Source organism: Arabidopsis lyrata (assembly GCF_000004255.2).
Source record: "Arabidopsis lyrata subsp. lyrata unplaced genomic scaffold ARALYscaffold_3, whole genome shotgun sequence".
Classification (NCBI taxonomy): Eukaryota; Viridiplantae; Streptophyta; class Magnoliopsida; order Brassicales; family Brassicaceae; genus Arabidopsis; species Arabidopsis lyrata.
This window is the reverse complement of record NW_003302553.1, coordinates 11,905,721-11,923,287: the sequence shown is the minus strand read 5'-3', so window position 1 is coordinate 11,923,287 and position 17,567 is coordinate 11,905,721. Positions and strand designations below refer to the sequence as shown.

The 17,567-nt window shown below is 35.1% G+C and overlaps 3 protein-coding genes across 4 annotated transcripts; 1 reads left to right on the top strand and 2 right to left on the bottom strand.

Moving 5' to 3' along the window:
• Positions 1–2,536: 2,536 nt before the first annotated feature.
• Positions 2,537–4,553, bottom strand: LOC9321721 (heat stress transcription factor C-1). The gene is made up of 2 exons (XM_021033371.1): positions 3,731–4,553; positions 2,537–3,623 (listed from the first exon to the last, which is right to left on the bottom strand). The coding sequence occupies exons 1-2, from the start codon at positions 3,965–3,967 to the stop codon at positions 2,853–2,855; spliced, it is 1,008 nt and encodes a 335-aa protein (XP_020889030.1). The 5' UTR covers positions 3,968–4,553; the 3' UTR covers positions 2,537–2,852.
• Positions 4,554–7,686: 3,133 nt separating this feature from the next.
• Positions 7,687–9,582, top strand: LOC9319596 (probable ubiquitin-conjugating enzyme E2 37). Of its 2 annotated transcripts, XM_002885608.2 has the most exons (6): positions 7,688–7,911; positions 7,987–8,056; positions 8,142–8,247; positions 8,399–8,497; positions 8,584–8,694; positions 8,777–9,582. In XM_002885608.2, the coding sequence occupies exons 1-6, from the start codon at positions 7,764–7,766 to the stop codon at positions 9,476–9,478; spliced, it is 1,236 nt and encodes a 411-aa protein (XP_002885654.1). In that variant the 5' UTR covers positions 7,688–7,763; the 3' UTR covers positions 9,479–9,582. The 2 variants fall into 2 exon arrangements, with proteins under 2 accessions (XP_020889494.1, XP_002885654.1); XM_021033835.1 differs by having other exon boundaries at positions 7,687–8,056.
• Positions 9,583–9,592: 10 nt separating this feature from the next.
• LOC9319595 (putative defensin-like protein 258) lies at positions 9,593–10,770 on the bottom strand. Its single transcript, XM_002883482.2, has 2 exons — positions 10,631–10,770; positions 9,593–9,854 (listed from the first exon to the last, which is right to left on the bottom strand). Exons 1-2 carry the CDS (start codon positions 10,686–10,688, stop codon positions 9,658–9,660), a joined length of 255 nt encoding a protein of 84 aa, XP_002883528.1. The 5' UTR covers positions 10,689–10,770; the 3' UTR covers positions 9,593–9,657.
• Between the last annotated feature and the right edge of the window lie 6,797 nt (positions 10,771–17,567).

The following is a 17,567-nucleotide window of genomic DNA, read 5'->3' as shown; positions in this document are numbered from 1 at the left end:
CGATACGGTTACGCAATGTTGTCTTCACAAAATTCATCGCGGAGAAACATCTTTCGACGGTTGCCGTCGCAACATGAAGAATCAAAGATAGCTTTAGAAGACGATATACCAAAGGATGTGAAAGATGTTTTCTTGTCTCTACCATCATACGAGCAAGATCACCAAGACCCTTTAAATCTGTAAACCTTTCATCGTTTTTCACATTATCAAGGTAGATCTCAAGTTGATGATCAAGAGATTTACGCTCCACAAAAGTAAAGTCATCTGGATAAAACTCAGTCAATCTCAAGAGCATTGACTTATCAAACTGACGAAAGGAATCTATCGGACTCAAGGATGACATGCAAACAAGTAGTTCAGAATTCACCTCATCAAAGCGGTCATTAAACTCTTGAAGTTGCATATCTAAGACAGTGTAGAAACATTCCACCTTATAGTGATGCAAGTTGGTTATACCGGTCTTTTTTCTTGGTCTTCTTGAATCAAATTCTTCCTCCATTTTAAGCATCCCGGTGTTATTTTGCTCACTAAAAGAACTAACTTCTAGGCTAGGTTAGCTTACAATTATTGGGCAATTTGGGCTTCTATATTTATGTTAATTTTGATAGATTTTAGTTGGGCCTTATATTATATATAGCTTAATACAATTGTTAGGCTTGTATATGTATATAATTCAATATAATTACTAAGCTCCCTTTGCTTGTACGTGAACTAAAATATTTATAGGGGTCAATTTATTTGTTGGACTGAGGTCATTATAATTTTTTTTAATAAAAACTCAATATTTTTCAAAATTCCACTGGGTCATTTGACCCCTATCATTGTTCTCTCCCTCCGCCCCTGGCGGACGTGGGTCAAATGCTAACCACATGTTAGGTGCATTATAAAAATCCAAAAATTACATGGCTTTACTAATAAAACAAGGGATTATTACGGATTTTGCCTTTTTTTATAATGGCATTTATGGATTTTGCCTTTTTTTGAATAATTTATGGATTTTGCCTTTTTTAACACTTAAAAATGTACGTATTTATGATTTTTTTTTTGCAGAAATACGTACATTATACCAAATACTAAACCCTAAGAACAACTGGAACCGACTAAACCCAAACATAACGAATGAAACGCATGTTAAATCATATTTTTGGAGCCTAAAAAAAGGCAAAATCCATAAATTATTCAAAAAATGACAAAATCCATAAATGTCATTATAAAAAAAGGGCAAAATCCGTAATTAATTCATAAAACAACAATTTATAGCATCAAAGAATGGTCCTTGATTCGCTAGATCCTAAGAGACAATGACTTCCTCCAATTGGCGAGAGATGGTTTGCCCTTTGCCAACTTTCAACTATTCTCTCTTTTCCTTTTTTAAGTATATATTTCTATTTATGTCGAGTCTTACGCAATTGATTTGGACAAGGAAAACTATACTCTTATTACTAAATAATCCACAACCAATAGTATGTTTTGTTAGCTAATTGAAAGTATTTAAATTAAAAATTTTAGGCCGACGTAGTTTTTAATGGATACTAGACCTTTCAATATCGCATTCAGATGAAAATTATTCAACTTTGTTCTCCTATTTAGATGGAGAAATTCTAAAGAAAAATATAGAATATTATCCACAAATTAATATGAAAAATAATTCATAACTACATCAACAAATAAAGAAGACTACTAAGTAAACAAGCCTTTTAATTACAAAAAGATTAACAATTAGATACTTTTTTTTTTGTGCACAACAATTAGATAATTAATTTGTTAAAATGAGTAAAAGATCCTAAAACTTGATAAAATTACCAATCTTTACAAGTAAATAAGTATCATCGAAATGATTAAATTAATCATAAACTACAAAAAAAAATTGCGATAGCTATGATGTGTGCGTAACGTAGAGCCGACAAACAAAGCATGGACCCGAACATCTTACAAGAGATTTTGCCATTATCTGGTATCAACACGCGTCCTTGTGTGAGACATCAGGTGGTCCAATTAGATCTATCGTTTTTTTATACTCTCTCACTTTAACCCAATGAGTGTTCGAAACGTTTTTGGCCGACCAAAGTCCCAGTGGCTAACTGTCACGTCTCAAATTTTAACAATGTCATGATATATCATTTTTAGATGAACGTGAAAGTGGAGCGTCGTGTTGATGATACGTTTGCATCTGAGTGGGTGATCTCGTTGACTTGTTATCACCCGACTTGTGTCGCCTTAACCACGGCAAGTACATAGGCAATGTTTCTACTTTATGATGATCAGCTTTATAATAACATATATAGTCTATAGTCTATATACCATTTCAAATTATCTCTTCCATTGTGTGAAATATATAGGTTTTGATGAAATTTTTTGACATACCATATTAATAAACATTGGTTTCCAACTCAAAACCAATTGGCAATATATATATTGTTTCACAAATTTTTCTCTCTCTCAATGCGAGACTTATTCTAAAACCTATTTTTGGTTGTTATATTACAAAACATAGATGGCTATTATACTTTATTCAAAAATCAAAACACTCAAGTAGTGAAGAAGATGAAAATTGTTGTTATTACAAAGTATGGATATATTACACAAATCACCTGGAAAATACTTTTAAAAACAAATAACAAAGTCAACATATGAACTTTCTAACAAATATAATCAGAAATTATATACTGTCAAAACTTTCTATAAACGATGACTACTGACTCTTCTGTCACTTACCTAAACAACTATCGATCTGTCCTTATTTTTTTTCTTTCTTTTGGTTATACATAAAATAATTAAGAACAAAAAACAAATAATAAATAATAATAATAATAGAACCATAATAAAGATCATATATCATGTGAAGCTAAACGCTAAAAGCCACCTCGAAACAGAGAAAACGGATAAGGCGGTGTTGTTGGTGGATTTGACTCTACCACTCCTCCAAACGTCGCCGTTTCTTTATACCTTCTTTCTCCCTGAATATTCCCACATCCTCCTCCTCCTCCTCCTCCTCCTCCTCCGTTAATACTCTCCGGCAACGAAAACGTGGAGGTCAACGATGATGACGTAGACGACGTTGAATTCGAGAGCATCGAGTTAGCCACCAAACCAGTCTCATAATTACCAAACTGTCCTTGCGTCATGGGAACAACCCACCCATCCGGTGAATGATTCCGGTGAAGATTCTCCGTTGACGACGGTGACGGTGTTGATGATGAAATAACCCTAAAGACCCTCCCTTCGTCTTCTTCGACTTCTTCTTCCTCTGCTTTCACTGTCGACATCGTGACACGACGCTTCTTCTTGTCGGAAACTTGTTGCTTTGTCCGTTCTTTCTCAAGCATCATTCTTGGAAGAAGATCAGGATCTTCAACGACTTTGTAAAGAAACGCCATCATTTGCTCCGGTCTCTTCTCCGTCGCTTCGATTCTTTGGTTCATCCTCTGAATCTCAGCCTCTAGCTCCCTTTGCTCATCTTTTAACCGTTCGATCTCTCTCACAATCTCACCATCCTCCAAATCTTGACCGTACATCCCCCGCGCGTGTTTCCTACGCGCTATGTTCTTCAACAAGTGCTTCTGTCCCCTCAGAAAATGTTCGTTCGCAAACTCCCACCGGTCCGGATCCACTTTCCTAAACCCCTAAAATAAAAAATAAAAGATAAAGAAAAATTAGAAAATCGTAATCCCCTATTTCGAGTTTTCGAAAGATGTACGAGTTTAGGCCCAGAACGTATGAATTAACTTACATAAGTGTTGAGTTGACGAACAAAGCTGCTGAAATTGTTGTGTTTGAAATAAGCAGGTAAGATTCGTTGCGAGAAGTCGAGTGGATCAACGACTATGAAACTGTTGTGAGCAGGTCCCCAAGTGATGAGCCAATCGGTCAAAGGATCATTAACCATCTGATATGTTTTCACAATGAAAGGTGCGATCACGTTGTTGTTGTTGTTGTTGTTGGTGTTGTTACCATTGTCGTCCTCCATTTCTCTCTCTTTTTTTTGTTACGGTTTATATTATTGGTAAAGAAATTAAGGAGGAGGCTGGTAGGTTTATATAAACAAAATAAAATAGGGAAATAAAATGTGAAAATAGTAAGTTAAGTGTAGTTGACAGTGAGACTATATTGACGTGGCTTGCTTTTTGTGTAACGTGGCGGGTTCGTGTTTTTGCTTTCACGGTGTCACGAGTGAACTGTGGGACCTATGCAGGTGTGTCTCAAAGCTTTCAGGTCTTTTTTGCCCTTTTTGTTTTGTTAATATATTTCTTATGTGACAAGTTATTTGATCCATTGCATATTATTATTAGGCTGTGTTTTTTCTTATTGTAATTTTTAGTCATATAGATGATTTAAGCTGCTTGACTAATTCTAAGGGTTAGGTACTCCCAATATAGAAAGCTTAGTCCATCGATTTTTCAACTGGTTTTCCGATACCGGATTAGAAGGATATATATGATTCAATTGTAATTCCTTGCAGTAATTGTTGTATCTTGCACAAACAAAATTATTTCTAATTCGTGACATGATTTTTTTCTTTTCACTTTTTTCACAAAACAAACCTCTTCCTCTTAAAAATACTCCAAAACTCTCAAGAGTGAGAACAATTTAGAAAAAAAGACATTTAGGTAAAACCAACGTCAAATTGTCTACAATAATCTTACAAAAGGAAATAGAGAGGGTGTCATTTATTTTAGTTTATAATTATGTTAAAAACTTTTGACGGAAAATATTCAGATTTTAACTTAAAACTATCCGACTAAATGAAAAAGTACTGATTCAAAGATAATAGAACATATCACACATACAAGAATACTCAATATATGTAACACATATAACCCCAAATTTATACTGAGATATATCATTAAGACAATCCATTTTTCTTTGTCGCATATCATTAAGAAAATCTAATGACAGGCCATTGTATTTTTCCTAATGATACTATTTATAACAATAACACTTTTTTGGGCACTAAATGCCAAGTAAACATGTACACAGACCACAGTTAAAAAAAAAACATGATGTTCAAGACAACTTTTCAATCTGAAAACGTTCACCACTATTTTCTTATACATATCCATGGACTCTGGAATAAATAGCCACACAAGTGATGCTACTTGCAAGAGATATCTAACTAGAGGAGTATTATTAAACATCATAAACATAAACTACGTACTTCAATATAATTGCTTGGTAAGAAAAAAAAAATTGCTTGGTTAAGCATCAAAACCTTTACAGTTCCAATCAAAAGTAGCAAAAGTTATCTAATCATAGGAGCATTTCCTATTAAATATTGTAAACATAAACTACTACGATATAAATTGCTTGGTTAAGAATCAAAACTAGTTACAACCAATAAAAATTCACACGCATCAAAGGCACTAGTATTTTATTGTTTAAGCCACCACCGAGAAATCCAATAGCAGCAATCTTATATAAAACTTTCCTAATTACATATTGGATAAATTAATCTAGACTTAATTCAAGGGACGTGGGTCAAATGTAACCACATATTACGTATGTTATACTAATATTTATAGTTGGAATAAAACAAAAATGTATAGAATCAAAGCATGGTCCTTAATCCTCGAGAGCCTTGGAGAAAATGACCTCCTCGTATAGGCGAGAGACAGTTTTTCTACTTTTCATTTTTTAATTGTAGTCTCCTTTCTTTTTAAGTATAACTTTCCCTTTTAATCGAATCTTAATTACAACATTTGATTTCAACAATAAGTATTACTCTGATCGCCAAATGGGATTAGCGAATCCACAAGCTATAGTTTTTGTTTGTTTGATTACTACTCAGAGCCGTAACTGGATAGAAGCAAGAGAAGCGGGAGCTGCGGCCCTCCGAGAAGTTATTAATATTTTCGGCCCTCAAATACCAATGTGTTTTGGTAGCCTAGTGGTATTATGTCATACACCACATATCTTAGGTCATGAGTTCGAATCACCTGAAGCGTGAGAGAAGGTTTTTTTTTATGGTTAAATTTTTTTATAAGTATACACTTTTCTAAAGCGGCCTTTTTTTTTTTTTTTTTCGCGGGCGGCCTTCATAATTGTTGCTACGGCTCTGTTACTGCTAGTAGTACAATTTCAAGACCTAAGGACAATTTTGATTTAGTGGGATACTTGAAATTATTAATCAAGATTGATTGATAAGTTTAATTACCTCTCTATTACGACAAGTTTATAATAATTAGTTTTGAAAAATTCTAGACTGTCAACTAATATCTATTTTTATTAAATTAACGCTTTGTCAACCTACAGTTTATTTATTTATTTCGATTATTATCAATTAATATAAATTGAGAGGACAATAAAAAAGTATTTGGAGACAACTCTTCCCCACTTCATAATTTTTGTTGTCCATAACGAAATGAAGGAGAGCAAGAGATATAGTGTGTAACAATGAGACAGGTGACGTGGTTTGCTTTTGTAATAACGTGGCAAGTTCATGTTTTGCTTTTAACCATGCAGGTACCACAAAGCCTTAGGTCAATTGCTTTTCTTGGTGGCAAGTTATTGGTCCCAAGCCATTGTGTGAGATAATTACAAGAGACGACGAGCGTGTGGGTGCGTTGGATACTGACATGGTCCGAACTGGTTAGTGCGAAGGAACAAGTAGTGACTCGACACGTTGCGTAGAATCTTTTTTGCTGGCGATTCGTACTCCACTACTCGAGTGTTTTTGTATTTTTTGGATAATTTATTCATACGTTGCTTAATTCAGGTATACGAACATGATTTTAGACTTTTAGAGTATAGTTTCAAACTAATATTATAGAAAATGATGTCGTACGGATAAAATAGTTTAGTAGACGATTATTCGTCATTTCGTACGTCACATGGACAAAAGCGCACCCTATAGAGAAGCAAGATTTATTGATTTATAAATTTATTCTCTAAGTTGGTTATTTCTTGATTGTTGAGAATTAAATACAATTTATAAGTTTCATATTTTCAAAAATTTATTTTTCTCATAATTAAATTTAAATGGTGATAGGGTATTTACGATAAATTTGATATAATGATATGTAATATGTGGGGAGAAAACTATTTTTGAAGATCCGTCCACTAGATAAAAATCTTTTATATAAAGTAAAATAATTAGATTACGAAAACATGGTATGGTTCTTTCCAAAAAATTTTGGTCCTTAAATTAGTATTTAAATCATGAGATTTAAAAAAAAAAAATCAAAAGATAGAAAAAAGAAATGAGTAAAATTACCATTGTCAAGACAATCTCTAAGATAATAGATTTAAAAATTAGATTTTTTTTTATGAAGAATTATGTCGAGAAACATGACAGTATGTAATTAAATGTTACAATTGTTCATAAAATAAAATAATAAAAATTACAATCGTTCATCAAATAAATAAAATGTTGTAATAGTTCTATTTCTAATAAACGGTTGCAATAATTTTATTTAAATATATATATTTTAGTAATAAAAAGTAAAAATAAAACTATGTTAAAAAGCACAACAGTAGAAGACATTTATTCAGACTTTTATTATTATTATATAAACATTTTATTTTATTATATAGTTTTTTCAGTTATAACTTTTTTGATTTCACAAATACATGGTTATCACCATCAACAAATGTTTCTTAAGAAACTTTCACATGTATACACAGGCTTGGCCCAATTGTTTTTGGGCCCATAAGTCAAAACCTTTTAGATCCAAAATATCTTCCCCGCCAGTGCCAATCACTGCAAAAATCCCTTTTGCCCCCAAAATTTGTTCAGAATCTGTGAAGACGAAGAAGTTTCTGAATCAATGGCTCAAGCAGCGAGACTAAGCATGAGAATGCACAAAGAGCTAAAGCTTCTCCTCTCCGATCCACCTCATGGCGCTTCGTTTCCACATCTCTCTTCCGCCGCCTCTGGCTCCGGCGACTTCTCCACTTTCTCCACCATCGATGCTCGTCAGTTTCTCTTCAAATCCTCTTTTGAATTTTCAATTTCCTCATCAAATTCAGATCCATTAACTTTTTTTCCAGAAATCGAAGGTCCTGAAGATACTGTATATGCTAATGGAATCTTCAATGTGAAGATTCAAATCCCTGAGAGGTAAATCTATCAAACTCGATTTTGGTGTTTGATGATTTGAATCTGATGTGAAAATTGACTCAATCGTTGATGTGAGTTCTATCAGATATCCATTTCAGCCTCCAATTGTGGCATTTTCTACACCGATTTATCACCCAAACATCGATAACAGTGGCCGGATTTGCCTTGATATTCTTAATCTCCCTCCCAAGGTTAGACTTTGTTTCATCATCTTCCTTCATTGCCTTTGTTGATTTATTGATTCTTGTGGAAACTCAAAATCTCTAGAGTTTGTATGTGTTAGCTATTCAACACTAGTGATGGAATACATGAATCTTGTTAACAATGTTTAGTTTCTGATAGGGTGCTTGGCAACCATCGTTGAATATCTCGACAGTTTTGACGAGTATCGGATTGTTGCTTAGTGAACCGAATCCGGATGATGGATTGATGTGTGAAGTAGTAAGTCTCTACTTGAAACACACTTATTTTCTCTTGTGATTTTGCTTTTGTTTCTTTAAGTTTTTGTTCTGGTGTTTTTTTTACAGAGCAGGGAGTATAAATACAATAGACAAACTTTCGATTATAAAGCACGAGAGATGACTGAGAAGTATGCTAAGGTTAAGCCTGATGGAAGCAGCACCAGCTTCCAAATTAAGGTTCACAATTAGTTATATAGTTTTTACGCAACATTTGAGTCTTCAGTGAGCTTCTAAGTAAATGTTGATTTTGTTTCTTTAGATTCATGGAGATGAGAAGGCTTGTGAAAGTGGAATTAGTGTTTTAGCTGGTAATGACGATGGGATTGAATCTTCCTTAAGCATAGCACATACAGTGAACCGTGACACTGCAGCGAAAGATCAACAAGAGGATAGAAATGGGAAAAGAAAAGCAGTGATTGGTTTTGGCGAGGCGAATTCATTTGGTAACGATGTGATAAAAACGAGCAGGAAGAAGTTATCTCTTGCCTTGCCTCCTCAATCTCAAAAGAAGGACTTGTGTGGTGAAGAACTCACAAATGTAGTTTCGGCTGCTTGCAAAGAAAACAAGAAACCAAATTCAAATGGAAAGAAGCTTTCTCTGGGGCTGAAGCAGCCATTTAATGATAACTTGGCCTTCTCGAGTTTTCGAACTTCTGCTGCAAAGAGTGACAACAATAGACTAAGCAGAAAACTGTCCTTGAGACAACCACTTAGAGAGTTGAATGAAGTTAGCAAAACCGAGGTACTTGCGCAAACTGATATGAAACTGGAAATGAATCAAAATGAAGATGACAGAAGTTGGCGCGGTGAGTTTGAGAACTCGGGCTTGGAAGAAGCATCAATGCCTGAATCCATTGTTGTTCTAGACAGTGATGATAGTGGACAAGAAGAAGAAGAAACAGTCTCTTTGAGGTCAAGATTATCACTACCAAAGAGAAGAGTCCTCAAGTGTAGACCTTGAAAAGTGATGAAAACTGTTTTTGTTGTTTTTTTTTTTTTTTTATATCAATGTGGATCAGGTTGCTATTTATAATTATAACTTATGATTATTAACCTTGAAATGCAAATGAGATTATAAAATCTGAAAATTGATAGATAAATTTTTATTGATAAAAATAGATTACAATGCGATTAATACAATTAGAAACAATCACATGTGCCATGGCGATGATTGCATTCTCCTCCTTGGATTCTGGGACATTGACGGTTACAATCAACATCCCTTTTGCAAGGTCGGGCCACCAAGGTCCTGGCAGTGCCGCCGTAATTTGAACTTCCGGTAGCAACTTCGAGTTTCTTATCAACTCCGGTTAGCTCTCTTGCTTCTGATCCAATATCTATTCATTCATAACTCATAAGGGTTTGAATTTGTTTCTCTAGTAATATTTGTGCCTCTAAAACGATAGAATATAATTCAAAAGCTAAAACAAGGCAAGTGTTGTAAAATAATTGAATATTGTTATAAACCATATGGATGGACTCCATAACCGGCCCATGGCCCATTAGGGTTTTACCTTATTCTCTGTATCCTGCTATTATCCTTGTATATATATCCCTTATTCTATTAATGAAAGACACAGTTCACAACACGTTATCAACACGATAGCCTCTCACCCTAAAAGCTAAAAATCCCGAAACCCTAAATTTCTCTCACAAAAACCAAAAACCCTAGCCGTTTGAACTAAAAAAAAAAAAAAAAATTAAACGAAACCCTTCTCGTTTAAAGCTAAGATCTATGACGAAACCTTACCCGCCTGAGCTATAAACACCTTCAACGAAACCCTAGTCGTTGAGAAAACGGAGACTACCAATCTCTTTGACACGATGACACCGTTCCCTTTTTTCCAACAACGTCTCGGATCTCTAATCAAAAATTTCCGATTGAGATAAGTTCTCATGCATGCCTTGATCGATTCATACTTATAATTATATCGTATTAGGTGCTTTAATGATTTTATATTCTCTCGGTTTAGTACAAGTAACATCGATTCATGTTATTGACTTATTGAGATATGCTTTTGTTTTGGTCGAAAGGATTAAATATGCTTCTTTTTTTTTTCTTGGTGCAAATGGATTACATATGTATATATATATATAATATATAAACACTTACTAGATGTGATGACCAAAATGAAAATCAAGAGTGACAGTTTGAGAGAAACGTTCATCATTTTCCAAAAAATATTTCGAATTTTGAAATAATTTTATTTTGTCTTGTGAAAGGTTGCTAGCTATAATGCTATTTCGTCGTAGTATTTAGCCATATATTCATCCATATATATAGCTGGAAAGTCCATGCCAAAGATTTGCAGAATTAATCTACTACCAAATGTTAGGGGTAGAAAATCTATTACCATTAGAATTTGGGATCAGTTTAAAATAAATTTCAATGAAAATATTAAAATTTCTATGATATGCCATTGGATTTGTATGGATTTGTTTTTTTTTTTTTTAATAAATTCATTAAGTCTACAATTGAAATCATAATGTAGACATAATTAATTAATAAACCAGAAGAAAATCTTAATTGATAGTAATTATTAATTTACAAAAAACTTAAAGATATATATTTAATCAATCATATTCAATAAAAGATATATCAAATCCAATTGTATCATCATTTCATTATATTAAATATTATTAATCATATTAAATCATATAGAAACCGTATGTAATTCGGTTTGTTTGCGGTATGGTTTTTCCAGGTAAGGTTTTTTTTTCCCACACCTAAAACTAATATTTGTTGTGAACTGTGTATTTCATTAATAGAATAAGGGATATATATACAAGGATAATAGCAGGATACAGAGAATAAGGTAAAACCCTAATGGGCCATGGGCCGGTTATGGAGTCCATCCATATGGTTTATAACACTCCCCCTTGGAAGACATAACCGTGCCCGATACTAAACCGGGATCTCTATAATGCGCTGGGGAATGTTGCCTCATTAAAACCTTACCAGAAAAACCCAGTGGGACAAAACCATGGTGAAGGAAAAGAGTACAACACGCATTACTCCCCCTGATTTGAGCATCACTGTAGATCCTTAAGTCCGCACATTCCGATCTGATGAATGAGCTTCCGGAACGTTGAAGTCGGCAATGATTTGGTGAATAGGTCGGCTGAATTCTCACTTGACCGGATCTGTTGAACTTTGACCTGACCGTCCTTCTGTAATTCATGAGTGAAGAAGAACTTGGGCAGAATCTGCTTCGTTCGATCCCTCTTAGTGTAGCCATCCTTGAGTTGAGCAATACAGGCTGCGTTGTCTTCAAATATGATGGTCTTTGATGTAGTAGTAGCTGCGCCTTAAGGAAGGCTGCCTACGTACCCTAGGAAGGGATCAAGCCACACGTAGTTCCTATTCATTGACCATGCCATAATCTGATCTTATGAATATCCTGCATTAGTAAATCAATCTAAACCAAAGCAAACTGGACCTTCTTTGGTTAGATCAATATAGAATAAACCCAAGTAAACAATGCAGGAAGAATAGACTTTAAAACTTAATCAAACCTTCCTTTAAACCTTTCCAGTGCCTTTGGGTTGATCATGAACTAAATTTAGACAGGAGACTCACGGCAAAACAAATGTTTGATCTAGTGTGTCTAGCCAAATTCATTAGAACTCCTATGGCACTGAGGTTTGGCATTTCCGGACTGAATGGATCACTATCCAATCTGAGGCTTCTCACCACCATTGGGCCTGGTCAATGGGCGGGCCTGGTCCTTATTAAATCTCCTTGAGTACTCTTTTAGTGTATGCCATTTGATGCACAAGGATTCCATTATTCACGTACTCAGGTTGTAATCCCAAACAGAACTTAATTATTGCCTAGGTCTTTCAACTGTTTGGTCGATTACCCAGAGGTTTAAATCATTCATATACACTGCTATGATTACAAATCCTTTGTTTGCAAACTTCTTGATAAAAATACATAGACTGATCGGATCGTTTTTATAGCCTTCTCTGATGAGATATTCGCTTAACCGGTTATACCACATACGTCCGCTTTGTTTCAGTCCATATAAGGATTTGTCCAGCCTTATGCAGTGCTGTTCTCGAGAATCTTTCTTATCTTTGAGCTCAATACCCTCTGGTAATCTCATATATTATCCAGTGGACTTATATAAATATGCAAGCATTACATCCAATAGCCGCAAATCTTTCTCTTTTATATAGCCAGACTTAGCAAAAATTTAAATGTCTTAGCATCCACCACAGGGGAGTATATCTCCTCTATTTCTGGTCTTTGTGTGAATCCTTGTGCGACAAGCCGTGTTTGATATATTACGCTTTCACTATGTTTATTTCACATAATCACAAAGACTCATTTGTCCCACTGGCTTTACATTGAATGGTGTCCTTTGTATTGGACCAAACACATTCTTCTTCTTAATGATTCTTAGCTCCACGTTTTATGGTCTTGTACCATTTTAAGCAATCAGGTCTTTGAGTGCACTCTAGTATAGACGTGGGCTCCTGATCCTCATTTATTTCAGTTGCTACCTTGTGCGCAAATATATTATCATTGATGTCGACATCTTTTCGGTTCCATTGTATTCTAGACATGATATAGTTTAATTATAGAGATCTCTTTACACCTTTTTAGGACCTTGAGGTTTGGCGTCCCAAACCTCATTGATTGGTACCTTAGGGTTATGTCTATTAGCCGGCCATGTCTATGGTTTCTTGAACCTTCTCGGCTTCCCTTGCACCTTTCTTTGATTTCCGAGGGTTCTTGTCTTTGGAACCTTTTGGGTCTACCACGTTTCTTACTTGTTTTAGCCTCTATAGCAACTTGATTGTGTTCCTTGTGAACATCAATACGTACTGGTGCATTACAAGCTGGTATGTACGATTTTGTTACTCTCTTTGGGTCATTATAGGAATCTTGGCAACTGTTTTAGCTAGCTTTTGCAGATATATAGTCTTTTGGATCTCTGATGGAGTCCGAGGATCTTGCCATGTGAAGGATGTTTGATTCCATGTAAGTTCTTTGACCAGCTTGTTAGTCTCTCCACCCAGTGTTGGGAAAACGGATTCATTGAGATGACAATCCTTGAATCTGGCCTTTGGCTCGAGATACTTAATGATGGTGGGAGAATCATTGTTAACGTATATTCCCATCCCCTTTTGAGGTCCCATCATTTGCTCTCTGTGGTGGTGCAATGGGTACATAGACTGAACACCCAAATGTCTTAAGATGGGAAACGTCTGGCTCATGACCCGTTAGCAATTGGGATGGGGAATATCTATGCTCACTAGAATGGACTGATGCGTATAAGCTCTTGTTACATATAATATTGTGTGTCCCCAAGCAGCTACTGTGAGTTCAAGTATGGACATGTGCCACGGGGTATACTACTGTAGCCATAAAACACTTGGGACATAATTTACCAGCATTATCTAGACATATAGTCTTAAGTATGTGGGCTCACAGACTTATGGTCTGGGCCAGCAATCTAGCAAACACCAAGTTTCTAGTTGCTTTGACTAGTGATGACCTTAGTATGGGTTTCCCTTGTGTACATGCTACACACGTGAGGTCCTTAAGGAGTGTGCCTTTTTGATTTTAATATCAGCTTTACGCATCATGTTAGAACCAGGCTGGCCAAGCCGGTCATGCCATTAGTGAATTTCTCAGTAAACCCTTTTGTTTACTGTATTAGCCTCTATCATATTGACCTTGGCATAGTAAAGGTCTATGACGCGGGTATAGTCTCTAAGACCTTCTTATGGTCTTGGGTGCTCTTAGTAATATATGGGAATCCTTTGTTCCCTTCACCCTTAGTTTCAATGTGGAAACTATTCAAACACATTTCTTTGAAACTCAACAAGCCCCTTTGAGCTGGGTGAATATGAAGCATCTGAGGATGCGTGCCCTTGGGAATATGGGCCTGCCATGGGCCTACCGTTAGCCTTCACTAAATTTAGCTATACCCGCAATTTGGCTAATGAACCATGTCTTTGTTTATTGAATTCTCATAATCATCTATCTCATGGTCGAAATCTTCTTCACCATCGTGATGAACTAAATGAGCTTCTTGATTCTTTTCAAACTCTCTTGATAGAGATCAACGAGATGCTTAGGTGTCCTGCACGTCTTAGTCCAATGGTTTCCCCATTCCTCATCAGTGGCAAACAAGTTTATTTGAGTGTTGTGGTTTGGGTATACTGTGGCCTACCTCGATTACGACCAAAGTCGGGTCGGTGGCCTTAACCATATGAATAGTTTCCTTGATCATATAAATTATAATTTCCACTTCTACCACGTTCATTCCATTTACCATGACTGTGGCCATGATACTTATCTCTTTGGACGTGGTTAGACTCTTTAGTTTCTTTAGGCTCTTCAGCCCAACGGGCTTCTGATAATGGGGTAGGACCAGGAGGTCTCATTTCACTATTTATAACTCATTGTTTTGCTCAGCAAGTAGCATATCAGAATCAATGTTCTCATCACGGTTTCTCCAAAGCTTCACTCCTTAGCACTCTCTACAGAGGAGTCCTCCCCAAAAACAAGAGTTTAGACTTGCATATGTGGTAAAAACTTTTTTCACGATATTGTTGCTGAGGCAATATATTGTTTGTGTGAAAGGTCGAGAATGCTTTCTCTAGCAAGTCATTCTCAGTAACTTCCTCACCACGGAATCTCAGTATTGACACTATTTTAAATAGTGCTGAGTTATACTCATTCATGGATTTGAATTCCTGGAATCTGAGATTCTCCCGATCGAATCGGGCTTTTGGTTAATAGCACCGTTCTTTGGTGGTTATATTGATTTTTTTTTTTTCAACTCTGTCCTGAGGTCCAGAGGATTGTTAATAGTGAGGTACTGATTTTGAGACTCTCATTGAGGTGATGGCGTATGTTAGTAATCGCCTTATATCTTTCTCTTCTGGTGACATTGTTTCCTTCCATAATAGATTCACCAAGCCCTTTTTCCTTTAGGACAATCTCAGTGTCCAAAGCCCATTTTAAATAATTGTCACCAGAGGCATTGAGTGCCGTGTATTCATAATAGTTGATTTCTGATATCTATAATATATAGAGTTAAATGAGAACTCATGTAATCGGTTAGACCAAGTCATGCGGTATTTAAGACCGAGTCAGCAAGTGTTTTCTAAACAATCATGTTATATATATATATATATATATATATGGATGAAATCAACCCTAGAAGATTGATCTAGTATGCAACAACCAAACAATCAGATCATACTAGATTAGGATATTAGGATTTCGCGGTTAAGTTTTAGGGTTTTAGCATCCGCGATTTATAGTACTAGGGTTTTTGCTAGGATTTCGGTTTTATGTATGGAACTTTCTATTTATGGAAACTTTCCTTATATGGAACTTTCCTTTTATGGAAAATTTCTATTTCTCGTCTAGAAAGAAATCCTAAACAATTATGTACTTTAGTGTTTTGGAATATTTCCTTATGGAGGGGTTTCCTATTTTGGTAACTTTCCATTTTGGGAAACTTGCTATTTTAGGGAACCTTTTATTTTGGGAAACTTGCTATTTTACGAAACTTTTTATTTCTGGAAACTTTCCATTTATGGGAAGCTTGATCTTAAACCGTGACTTAGGGTTTATTAAACCGGTTTAACCTAGGATTTAGGGTTTCGGTTTACTTTCGGTTTAACCTAGGGTTTATATTAAAACATTCAATCTATCATGCCATTAAACATCTTTCCATTCACTAACTTCTCAATTAATTCTCCAATCATAAATCAAATCACATGTGCCAATTTTCATGCAAATTTTATCTTATCAAACTTTAATTGGATCATGTATATAAAGCATAATAAATAAATAGCACTTATCTTAATTGGAGAACTGAAACAGAGACCCGAGATCTGATACGGAGATTGGAAACAGTTATGTCTCTTAGCTGGTTGGGACCTCCTACAAAATCTCAATATATATAATCATGATTCCTGAGAAACTTAGAATTTTGCTCATGGAAACATGGCTATTACATTAATCATCAACTTAGCCAAATAATAAAATAACAAACATATGTCTTCCACGGGAAGCCATAATTGAAATCAACATATGGAATAACTAAAGACATGAACGATTATATTTCCTAACAAACAAGATCTCGTCTTCGTAATAATTAAATCAACAGATATCAATTATTTAAAGCATGATTCCATAAAACAGTTGAGCATGAATCGATCATGGGGTGAAACAAATCATAGAATTATTAACATGTATAGTCGTATAGAGAAAATAAAGATCTGGAACCAAACGTTTATTGAAAAGGAATAATCATATGTAATTAAATAAACAATAGTTAACATAATAACATCATCGGAAGTGGTATATTAAAGCGTGAGCATATATGAATTATTCACCCCACGTTATGATAAAAACTGTGACTGCCGAGAATAAAATTATGAATACTTATCTAGATTTTGTTGAGATAGAAGATCGGAGACGCCACGTGGACGGAGACATAACTAGTTAGAGATTTCAGTGGAGATCCCGATTTTCTCAGATGTTTAGGGTTTTGGTTTTTGTGAGAGAGATTTAGGGTTTCAGGATTTTTAGCTTTTAGGGTGAGAGGCTATCGTGCTGATAACGTGTTGTGAACTGTGTATTTCATTAATAGAATAAGAGATATATATACAAGGATAATAGCAGGATACACAGAATAAGGTAAAACCCTAATGGGTCATGAGCCGGTTATGGAGTCCATCCAAATGGTTTATTACAATATTTAGTTATTTTAAAAATCTCAAACTTATTCGTTTGCCCCTAATAATTTTTCTATTTTGGCCGAACTAAACCTTTCAAGTTTAGTTAGTGTTGGAACTAATTCGGCTAAGTCAATGCAAAGTTGGAGATATATTTGGCCAATGAGTAAGTGAAAGTTTTTTTTGCCAAAATCTGTAAGTAATACAAAAAAGTTTTAACTTGATCATTAGAATTTTAGCCACTGAGACAACTTGGAGAGTCACATTTCAATGAAGTACGCAAAAATAAGGTACTTCTGCAAACTGATATGGAACCGTAAATGAATAAAAAAAAAGAT